Source organism: Castanea sativa, chromosome 3 (assembly GCF_040712315.1).
Source record: "Castanea sativa cultivar Marrone di Chiusa Pesio chromosome 3, ASM4071231v1".
Taxonomy (NCBI): domain Eukaryota; kingdom Viridiplantae; phylum Streptophyta; class Magnoliopsida; order Fagales; family Fagaceae; genus Castanea; species Castanea sativa.
The window spans coordinates 21,340,852-21,353,257 of NC_134015.1; the positions used below are offsets into that span (position 1 = coordinate 21,340,852).

Below are 12,406 nucleotides of genomic sequence, written 5' to 3' on the forward strand. Positions count from 1 at the left end.
CTTTTGAGGATTTTTCTTATTTTTTCTATACCGGTCAGAACTAGGTCACTTTCTTTTTTAGCGAGAACTACTATCAAGCCCAAAATTATGACTCCTAATTTTTTACCCATATATGGGGCCCAACAGACTCTAAACAAAGTATAAGGCCCAGAGAATGGGGCTTAAACTTTTTTCCATTCATTAACAAGGTTCGTGAAAGAATTGGCTTTTTTTTTTTTTTTTTTTATTTATAGAGAAAATGGGTACTTTTTTTTAATAGAAAATGGGTAATTAAATTATGCATCAACGGCTTTGAATCCTTTCTAACCTTTTATTTTTTCATTTATTAACAAGGCTCATGAAATAATTGTCTTTTTTATTTATAGAGAAAATGGGTAATCAAATTATGCATCAAAGGCTTAAAGTGCATACTGCATTATTTAGACAATGAACAGTAAGTGGAAATAGTATATTAATTTTTAATTTTTTAACAAGGACCATCAAATAAATTGACTTTTTTAAAAAGAAATTTTTATTTATAGGAAAAATGGGTAATTGTTTTTTTGAATAGAGAATGGGTAATTAAATTATGCATCAAAGGCTTAAAGTGCATCAACGCCGGCCTTAGGCCTAGGCCATTTAGGCCATGGCCTGAGGCATCTAACATAGAAAGGCACCCAAATTAATATGTAGTAAGGTTTTTTTTTTCTTTAATTAAAAAAAAAAGAGTGACTTACTTGCACTATTTTTTATCTTATATGTTTTATAAATTGATATGTCACCTATCATAATAAGTAATTTAATACTCATTTATTTTTTTTCCTTCTAAAAAAATTTGTAAGTTTTTTATAATAAAATTTGTAGTAACTTTAGCATCTTTTCCATACACAAAAAAATTATGAATTAATAGAAATACAACACAATCACCACTGGAAAAAAAATTATATTTACCTTGGACCCACTAGAAAAAATTCCTTAAGAACTTTATTATATTTACCTTGGCCCCCCTAAAAAAAATTCACTTAAGAACTTTATTATATTTATCTTAGGTCCCCTTGAAAAAAATTTCTAACTCCGCCACTGATTGGTGCTACTTAAACAATATAATAAAGGAATCTTTTGAATAACTTTTTTTTATTGGTGATATATTAGTTTGTATAACCTACATAGTAAGTATCACTAGCTCACTCGGGGTGAATCAGTATTATTAATTAGTAAGAATTAATAATAGATTTGAAATAAGAAAATTATAATATAAAAAATAAACTAAATATTATTTAAGTGATATTTAGATATAAAAAGACCCCTTTAAAATTTTTTCTTAGGCCTCAAACTATCTTGAGCCAGCCCTGAAATGCATAATGCATTGTTTAGAAAATGAACTGTAAGTGGAAGAAAATATAGTTATTAAATTTGGATTGGACATCAACCTAGTCTAAGAGTCAGGTCATTAGATCACTGGTTCAATCAATGAGTTACTAGTCAAATTGCATAGTTATATGAAAAGGTAAAAAGTAAAAACATATATAAATAAGTTTGAGAGGTCATAAAATAAATATAAAAATTGATAAAAATAGACATGCCTAATTATTAATAAAAATTAAGTCTATAAAACAAGTCAACTAATATAATTAAAACTCTAGGTCTCACAACTACTGACATCACTAAAAATATATAAAATTAAGGGATGTCATATTGCAGTAAAATTTTATTGCATTATATTTCTTAAAATTCTAGGTATAAAGGTATATCTTGCCATTCAAAGTCACATTCTATGGATATTGCATATCTCATTATTTGCTCTAATCCCATGGACTACGATTTGAGCTATAACTTGAAATTCTATCTTTGATTGAAAAGATGGGCTATAGCATCATTATGAAATTTCTTGTTTTAATTATGGTTTAAATTCAAAAAAGGTTTCTCAAAAAAAAAAAAAAAAAAAAAAAGTATTGCAATGAACCCATAAAAGGTAATTTTATTAAAAAATTCAAAATAGAATGGGTCACAAAAATCCATTTAGGTTACAAGAAAACTGTTGGGTCTTACTAGGTTTTATTGATTCAATTGTATAAGTGGTCCAATTAAACAATCGGACTGACTTAGGCATTAGGTCACTAGGTTATTTGTCTGATTGGGCAGGCTAGTCAATTTTAATAACTAATACTTAAAATTGGTGTTTTCTGCGGTTTCTGAAAATTATTTTGTTAAAAAGCCTCCATCATAACTTTTTTTAGAGGAGTCTCTTCTGTAACTTAATTTAGTTATGTAATCTCTCTTTGGAACTCAACTTTCTCGAAAATAAGTTCAAAGTATAACTCAATTTTGCCAAGTTTTATGCAATTTAGGGTTCGTTTGGATACAGCTGAAAACTGAAAACATTGTAGCAAAATAATTTTTAAATGTGTAAATAATACTGTGAGACCCACTTTTAATTAAAAAAAATTACTGAAAAGTACGTGAACAGTGTGCGCATAGTACATGAACAGTGCGCACACTATGCACGCACAGTGACTTTTGTCTCCTAAAAGACAGATGCGGGCAGTTAAAAAAAAGAAAAAAGAAAAAAAGAAAAAAAGAAGGGGAAACACTGAATGCTGGACGCATTCATCGTTACCCAAACATTCGCTTAGTGAAATGTGGCAAATGTGAAACTTGATTTTCTTAAACTTGAGTTCCACATTCCACTTAATTGCTTAGAACTCACCTTTGACATAATTAAGTTCTACTTCTTTTTATTTATTTATTTATTTTTTATTTTTATTATGGAAAATTGAGTTATTTGATTTTGAAAAAATCAAGTTCTCAAAAAGAAGTTACATAACTGTTGTGTGGAATATCAAAATTTTTTTTTGAAATATTAAAATTGGAACTAGATCTTCTTTTTTTTTTTTTTTTTTTTCGAGAAAGTAGTACTAGATCTTTTGGTTCGCTATAAAAAGATCTACTCGTAGTATATAATCATAATCATAGGCCGCCAACAACCACTCTCCCTCCCCTCCTCTGAGCCTGAAAACAGGGGACTTTCTTCTGTTCAGTAATATCATCTTCCATGGCCCAACTCCCAAATGCAACCTGAAAAGTGAAAACTCAAATCGGTTTTTTTCTTCTCTCCCACAATCTAGCTAATCAGAAAATATCCACAATGCTTTCACGGTAGAGTTAGACTCATGTAATGGCTTCACTATCACAAGCGTGTAAATGGTCACGAACCACAGCCACCATTAAGCCCTCTTCTTCTTCTTCTTCTCTATTCAACCCATCCATTTTCTTTTCCTTCCACACCACTCCCCCAAAACGACCTCGTATCTTTTCTCTGCACCATTCTTCTTCTTCTTCGAAACCCAAACAGAGACTAACAAAGTCATTGGATTCGGATGATTCGACCTCGCAACCAAACACATTCTCAGTCTCAGCTAACCCAAATTCTCGAAGTTTCAAGTCCTTGTTTGGAAAGCGATCTCTCTGGCGAAGGATATTTTTCGCTTCCAAGAAACTCAGAAGCATCATTCTGCTCAATGTTATCACTCTTGTCTACGGTAATTTCGCTCCCTTCTTCCCTGTTTGGTTCCTGAGAAAATGAAAATAGTTTATTTTCTTAAAATTTTAATTCTTTTATGATATGGAACTTAGAATTAATCCTTTTTGTTTTAGTACTTGTAGTTGTGAATTTCATATTGTATATATAGGTTGCTTGGCTTTAAGCTTTATAGATTTTTATTTATTATTTTTTAATTTTTTAAGATTTCTTTAAGTTGATGCTGCTAAGAGAAAGAAAAACTGTTTTGATCCATTTATAATTAGTTAGGAAAAATGAAAGATTATTTGGTTGTGAAAATGTATTGTACATTGGTGCTCCATCTCCTCTATTTAAATATATGATGAACCTCATGAGAGCATTACATGTAAAAAACAAATAACTGTGATCAGTGCATGAGATTCAGTTTATGTTTAAGTATACTAAAATGTGTATGCGTTTAGAATGTGTGCATGTGTGCATGTGCCTGTATATATTATAATACATATATGTACATAAATTTTTTTTTTTTGTTAGGTCATATGAAATACATTAATAGTACATTTGGATGGCAGTATTTGGGCATGTGAATTTGGATTACGGTGATTAAAATCCAAATGCCTTGTTTGGATAGTTTAAAAAATGTCATGGATTTGGATTTGACAAATCACAAATCTACAAAAAGAATTTAAACCCTGAAATACTTGAATTTGAAATAACTTCTAAATTCATGAAATTTTAGAAATCCTTAAGACATTAGACATACTTTAATAGATTTAAAATTTTATAATTTCAAATCATCACAGGTATAAAGCACATAATTTTAGAACTTACAGATTTGGAATCAAAATCCGTTACTTTAAAATTAAAATCCAAATCCAAATTCAAATTTAAGTATCCAAGTGCAACTCAAAAGAGAAATTGCTAAAGGGGTGCGACCTAGTACACAACAAGTGTAAGAAGGAAAAGTCCTAAACCAAATAAAAATGAAAGTAAAAAAATAAAAAAACTTCGAGGTTAAGGAAAACTCAAGGTATCCAGGGACTGTAGAAAGTCCTCAATGGAATAAGCATGAGAAGTTGTTGTCCAATCATACAAAGTGTTCAAGAATAAAAACTTCAACTTAGTAGTGTGCATCTCTTCAGGCTTTCCCGGTAAAGCAATGCGCATTTCTTTCTCTACAAAGACATTACATTAAACACACAGGAACAACGTTCTTAATCTCTCCTTTGTTTCTCATACCAAAACCTCCCTTCCAACAAGATAATAATTACGACATGGAAGGCAGTGCCCCAGAAACACCAAACGAGCAAAAAGAGACCACAATTCCCAAGTCACTGCACTGAAGGAAAAGATGAGCCACACTCTCTCCTTTGTTGAGCACATAAAGTCCAGCTGCTGGTGATCAATCCCCCGAGTTGCTGATTTGGATAGAAATCTATTATGGTATATGTAATTAGAATCAGTTGGAAGAGATGATTGAGGAGAGAGGTTTAGATAAAAGAGCACCTATATCTTGGGGCTCAATGGTGGAGCATAACATGCTCACTTTGGAGCAATCAATTGACAGCAGGTGTTGAGATAGTGGAACCTTTTATACCAATTTGTTGTGTTTTGGCCTTAGACCTATGAGGAACAATCACACAAGGAACATGAAGATTTATGTTGTTTGGCCTTAGACCTATGTTTATGGGTGGTGTCTAGGAGAAAGTTCACTAAGAGAATAGGGAATTACAATAGTGGCACAATGGACTCTCACACAGCCAAAGTTAGTTGGAATTGTTGCTGTGGCAAATGCCTAAAACAATAAGGAGCAGTCCAAATACAAGTCAATATTGGTTAAGTGTAAACCAACATAACTCTGGAGACTAATCCTATGTGAGCAAATTGCAGTGCTACATGTATGCAACTCCTCCTAATTGAAGCACCTTTATAACAGCAGGTGTTGGTGTTGGCAGGGTGAAACTAGTAAATTCTGCAGATGTTATATTTATTTTCTCATTTTTAAGAATATTTGCTCATTTATATTGTATTGGGTAGTTGACCCAAGAATATATATTATGTAAGAGTTATTAGTTTTTTGAGGAACCACCAAACCAGGGGTTCACCTCTAACTCTGTGACTTATATTTGGAGTCACACTGTTTCTTTCTCTTGGAATTTATTGCTACAAAAGTTCTCTTAAGTTTATGCGACCTCTTGTGGATTACAACAAATATTCTTCTGGCTTTGCTGACTTTGAGAACAGACAGTTGAGGAGATATGGAAATAGGTGGAAGAGAAACTACATCTTAGAGCGTTGATCATGAGAAGATTTCGGAACACAAATAGCAGTTCCTCTTCCTATCTCTCATGTGGATATGCTTGAGTGTAGGGCATAATAACATTGCTTTCTCTTGTGGAATTTCTATCAGCTATTTAGTCAATTAAAAGCAATTAATCTCCGAATTTTCTGTCTTAGAAATAAAGACTAGCTTATGTAGAAATCACTAGTTAACAGCTATGATATGGGCAAGAGTAGTACTAGGATGGAAAAATTCACCTTCTTAAACTTATTTTCCCCCATTTTTTTGACTTTATTTACATGAGCAGCTTTAACTGCTTTGTATGGGTGCGGCCTTTGGAGAAGCATTAACGAAGGTTGGGAGAACTTTTCTAAGCATCTTTCATTTGTAGTGGGGGAAGGTACTCGTATCCGATTTTGGCATGACAGGTGGATTGGAGACGCTACTCTAAAAGTTCTCTATCCTGAGCTTTATGAGTGTTCAGCGGTCAAGGATGCCTGGATCTCAGAGGTTTTGTGGATTCCAGAAGGGGGTACTGTTAGAGTGTGGAATTTAACGTTTTATAGAGCTTTTGAGGATTGGGAGTTGGCGGCTTCGTATTCTCTTCTTCGGTTTATCCAAGCTCGTATTCCTCAGGGTAGTAGGAGAGATACCTTTTACTGGAGGCTTAAAGGGGATGGTATGTTTGATGCTCAGTCTTATTACCTCGCGATCCGGGGTATTTCGAATTCTTGGCTTCCTTGGAAGGGGGTTTGGAAACCTAAGATCCCTAAGCGGGTGGCGTTCTTTCTGTGGTCTGCTGCTCATGGCCGGATTCTCACCTTGGATAACCTTATGCTTAAGGGTCGGACTTTGGTTAATAGGTGTTGTTTGTGTTGCAAGGATGGGGAGTTGGTTAACCACCTTCTCCTGCATTGTCCTGTTACACACGCCCTATGGTCTTGTATGCTTCAGGCCTTTGGGATTCCTTGGGTTATGCCAGGATCGGTGGCGGATTTGATCTGTTGTTGGTATCAGTGGCATGGAAAGGATAAGTCGGACATATGGAACTTGGTTCCAGGGTGCTTAATGTGGATTGTGTGGTTGGAGCGGAATCGCCGTTCCTTTGAGGACAAAGAGAAGACCTTGATTGAGCTAATTCTTTTATGCCAGCGTAGTCTCTTAGAGTGGTCTCGTTGTTGGGGGTTTACTAATTGTTCTTCTCTCTCTGTGTTTTTGTCCTCTCTTAGCTTATCTCTCTAGTAGCTTTTCTCTTGTTGTTCATCATCATGAACTTCTTGTATGACTTACTTTCTTTCATTTATAAAAGCTTTCTGATTACTTATCAAAAAAAAAAACTGCTTTGTGTAATAGTTATAATTGTTACCTATGATAAAGGCGGATAGGTGAATTAGTAGTTAATATGTTAACAACTAAAACACCCCTCCATGTGTGTGTGTACACACATGCATGCACATACTTGTTGAGTACAGAATCTTTTTTGTAAAAAAAAGATTACCATTCTTCATTTTCTATATAGGATAATAGCACTTGAATTTTCATCCATTCCCTTTGCATTAGTAGTGACTCATTTGTTACTTCTAAATTGACAGAGCATGGGTTGCTGTCTTAATGTTTTTGTTCTTTTATGTTGTAGCTAGTAACATTCCGGTTGTGAAAGAGGTTGAAGCGATTATGGACCCAGCAGCCTTCACTGTTGTGCGCTTTGCAATGTCTGCCATTCCATTCATCCCATTTGTATGGCAAGCACGAGGAGATGTTCGTACCCGTAATGCAGGGATAGAGTTGGGTTTCTGGGTCAGTTTGGGATACCTTATGCAGGCCCTTGGGTTGCTAACATCTGATGCTGGGCGTGCATCATTTATATCCATGTTCACTGTTAGTTTCTTAGCTGAGCCACTTTTATGTTCAGAAAAAAATGTTGTTATGCGAGAAGTCCTGAAACTACAATTTTGGCATAATTTTTGGGTCAATTCTTTTCAGGTTATTGTGGTTCCCTTGCTTGATGGTATGTTAGGAGCAGAAGTTCCCTCACTTACCTGGTTTGGAGCTGTTGTGTCTATATTAGGAGTTGCAATGCTGGAATCCAGTGGATCACCCCCATGTGTAGGTGTTGTCTCTCTTTTCTCACTTTTTTTTACTATTCTGTTGTATACTTCCCATCAATGAGAACAGTGCTTTGATGAATTTTTCACTACCTATAAATTAAGTGTAGGTGTTGTCCCTCGGTTATCAGTTGTTTTTCTTTTTATACAGTGATTGTAATACATTGATGATAAAGGCATGCGAGAAAATAATCTTCATAATCTACGTGTCACAGCAAATAGTTGGTTAAAGTTTACTGTTTACATCTATTCTCTCCTTAGACTATTTCAGGTTGGAGATCTTTTGAACTTCTTAAGTGCAGTTTTTTTTGGTGTCCATATGCTAAGGACTGAACATATATCAAGAAGCACAAAGAGAGAGAACTTTTTACCTCTTCTTGGATATGAGGTTAGCCTATTGTTCTATTCTCATGCATATAATGGGAACAAAAAAGAGGCCTTTGAGTCTTATTGCATGGTTTGATCAGTTGCAATATTTTCCATTCAGGTATGTGTTGTTGCTCTATCATCAATCCTATGGTATTTTATAGGAGGCAGCTTTGGTGGCATGCAAGAGTTCAGGCCATCATCGTGGACATGGACAATGCTTTGGAATTGGATGGTTACATTTCCATGGATACCTGCGCTTTACACAGGCATATTTTCAACTGGGTTATGTTTATGGATAGAGGTATACTTCTTTGTTTCTTAACTCTGACAATATGGAATATATAATGTTGAAAGGTTTTTCTTTGTACTTCTCACTTCGTGCTTCCCTCTTTTAAGGTGGTATCATTCAATGAATTCTACTTTATAAAGCCTTTATATCAGAATGATGACAGCTGTCCCATTTTTATCTAGGCAATATATTTGTTTACTGATGAGTGATGGGCATATCAAAAATTTAAACCACTCAACACATGTTCATTTGGCCATTTTCCATTTTCTTGTACTGACCAAAGAATCTACTATCTTTTGGTTCATCAATAGCTGGTTTTTTCTTCAAGAATTTGTGAATTAATTTGTTAATTATATCCTCAATCCATTCATTCAGATGCTTGCTCTTGAAGCTGTCTCTTCAAGTTTTCCTTCAATCAGTCACTCAATAGGCCAAAAGAACCTATCTGATTTCTCTTTCCGATTTAATTTTGAGAAATTCTTTTTATTATCCCCTTTTGGGAATAAAAAACTTTTAAATGCATCCGTCTAGACCATTTATTAGGCTCTAGTTATTGGTCATGACCTCAATTTCCTTCCTGATTGTTTCTCTTGACTATCGATCAATCGTATTTCTTTGCAATTTCCCCTTTTTAATAGTTGTGTTTATATATCATGCCAAGACAAATCCTCAATTCTTGTTGTTAGTAACATTGGCTGTATAACTAATGCAGCATGATTGATAAAAATTATCTTTCAGTAATGAAATAGTTTTGATCATTTTGAATATTGGAGAGGTTGTTCCATTTTTATGAATCTGAGGTCGATAAGATATTAAAGACCATGATGCCATGAGTTGGAATAGAAGTGAACAGATTGGATCCTTTATCCCCTTAGTTCATTATTTTCTCTGAATTGAGAAATTCATATACAGTCTCCAAAAAGATGAGCAAGAGAATTTAAACATTTGAGCTGAAAAAAGCACATACTGTACAATTGTTCACACTTTTTGTTTTAACTGAATTAAGAAATTTATATATAATTTTTTTTAAAAAAACACAAGAACAAAATAATTTAACCTTTTGAAAATTTCAAGTGTGGAACTGGAAGTTCATGGATTTCACATGTTCACCACAAAAGAACCGGAACTAAAGAAAGTTTTTAGTTTTCTTATTCTGCAATATGTTGTCTTTTAACAATGATTTCATTGTAAAATTTAATTAATTGTACAGATGGCTGCAATGCGTGATGTATCAGCCACAGAAACCGCAATAATATATGGGTTGGAGCCGGTCTGGGGTGCTGGTTTTTCATGGTTTCTCCTTGGTGAAAGATGGGGTGCTGCTGGTTGGATTGGTGCTGCTCTTGTGTTAGGTAATGTCTATGTTCTGCTAATCATTAGTTATTGTGATGTATATTCTATAACTACCAAATCTGGTTTTCTGCTTTCCCCTGTGTGTGTGTAAAAAAAAAAGGGTGTAAATTACATAATTCCCCTTATAGGTTGGGGATTGTTTCAAATTAGAACCTGGAATTTTTTAAATTGTTTAAATTTAGCCCTCAAAGAGCTATTCTCAGCTAAGTAATGAAAAACCAAGTAAACTGGACTTGAGATTTACCTTGCCATTAAAAGACTTGTCAGATGAATACCAGAGAAATAGAGAGACTAAAAAACGAAAACACAAAACCCATGTAATTTGAGTTTTTTCCAATCTTTTCCTTTCAGATACATAGTAATGGAATATGATTCTCTCCATTTGTTTTTAAAATTAAGAAAGTTCATTTTATGGTCAAATTTTAATGATTCACAAATATAAAATTGTACCTAATGCTTTGTCATTTAAAATCAATTATCAACCCTTATTTGGTGGAATGAGTTCTCTAAAAGAGATGACACAATGTATACTTTAGATTTATAAAAAATTAAATATTTACTGTGAAATGGATAGGATGCATTTCAAAGAAAAAACTAGGATCTTGATTTTCTCAAAGTAAACGTGGTACCGGTCATTGAAGCATTAACTTCCTCTTATTCGGTATGCATTTAACGCTATACATAAATAGCACCATTAGAAGAAGTTTGTGGCTCACTGTGAGAGGCACAGGCACTTTCTCTACTCTTAGTGTGAGTTTGGATTGCATGTTCAACCCAAATTATTCAGCGTTTGCGTTTTTGGCTGGGTCTCATGGCACTATTCATGACCTAGCCAAAAATGCAAAAACACGCATATTAATGCGTTTCTGAGTTCCACGGCACTATTCACACCTTTAAAAATTATTTTGCTATAGTGTTTTCAGCAATAAGTTTTCAGTTTTTAGTAAATAAGCGTATTCCAAACAGACCCATAGTAGAGGAAGCATAAATGTATTCAACTCCTTATCCACTGTGCAAGACACAAACAGGTTGTATGCATGGAAAACCTAAAGGTTGTGGAAATATTTTACACATCATTTCCTCCCCACCCCCTTATAATACTTGAACCCTAGTTTGAGGTACAACAATATGGCTGTCACCATTGAAGCCGAGGTTCCCCAAATCCTCAAAAGTTTGCATGTCTTGTTGCAACACATTTGTTGAGTGATAATTTCCACACATTATGTTTGTATCCGAATTGTATTTTACGTGTCAATGATCAAGGAGCACAACCAAAATTTTTTTCAAATATTTTGAGCATTTGCAGCAGTGGAGCTAAATAGCTATATAGCTATTTTAGTTCCACCAAAACACAAAAAATCACCTTGCAGCAGTGGAGGTATAACTATTTTTTTTTAGCTCTCAGCTACAGTGCACATGTATCTCTATACATGTGCACTGTAGCTGAGAGGCTAAAAAAAAAAAAGATTTTTTATTGTGGCTTGATGTAATCCCTGAAGCTTGGTAAAAGGAGGCTCTAGGAATGGTTTGAGAAAGTTAAATTTGAATCATATTTTTTATTAAAGGTTTTTCTCTTAACTTAGTTTTTTTCTTCGTGATTAAGCCTAGGGTTTCAGACAGATTCTAGGTGGTAAAACCTTGGATGTTTTCCTATTTTTCTTTCTTTTCCGTTATTTCTATTTTATACATCTTTTCAGCATCACTTTACCTGTCTTTGTAGGTGGGAGCTTAACAGTCCAGATATTTGGTTCTTCGCCCATAAAGGCCAGTGAAGATGATGAGAAAAGTGAGACTGGTGATCGCATGTTTGTTACTGATAAGCAAAATGGTATTTCTACCTCTCCGGTTGTCGTCAGTTCAAGCAAGGATGTTCCTGGTCTATTAAAGAAGCCTCGTCGCTAGTAACTTTTTTTTTTTTTTTCCCGGAAAATAAATTCTCTAATCCTCATGAGCTCGCTTGTAATTATATAATTCATAAGGTCATCAAGTTTGAATAGCTGCTGCCTGCTCGAGGCTTGAAAGCTTTCAGCTGTAGATGCATACAAATGTAGAAATAGTCCTCTGTACATCAGCCATAGGAAAATGCACTACATTTTGATTCTTCGTCCCCACTAATCTTATGCATAGTGTAGATATTATTCTTGTAATGTCCAAAATACTCTCTTAGCACGATTTAGTTATCAAACTACAATCAATTTTTCTTTTTTGGTAATTGCAACTCATGGGTCCAATGACGAATTGTGGTTTCATATATAGCACCTTGTTGACGAAAATACTGTAATATTTAATTGTTTCAGACTTTCAGCTAATTTAAACGTACAATTAGTGTTAGGTACAATACGGCAGCAATTAAAACAACACACCTGTTGGAGAATTGGACAATAAGATCCTTGTTACAGATCCGACTGATACTCTTTTAACAGATTTGCGTTCAGACCTTCCACAAAAAGAAAATTATCTAACTTTTAGGCAGGCCATGTATGTATGGTTACAGTCCCTTTTACACGAAC

The 12,406-nt window shown here is 34.1% G+C and overlaps 1 protein-coding gene across 1 annotated transcript; it reads left to right on the forward strand.

Moving 5' to 3' along the window:
* The first annotated feature begins 2,944 nt into the window (after positions 1–2,944).
* LOC142627035 (uncharacterized) lies at positions 2,945–12,161 on the forward strand. The gene is made up of 7 exons (XM_075800814.1): positions 2,945–3,518; positions 7,417–7,658; positions 7,764–7,886; positions 8,157–8,273; positions 8,373–8,555; positions 9,754–9,895; positions 11,617–12,161. The coding sequence occupies exons 1-7, from the start codon at positions 3,155–3,157 to the stop codon at positions 11,796–11,798; spliced, it is 1,353 nt and encodes a 450-aa protein (XP_075656929.1). The 5' UTR covers positions 2,945–3,154; the 3' UTR covers positions 11,799–12,161.
* The last annotated feature ends 245 nt before the right edge of the window (positions 12,162–12,406 follow it).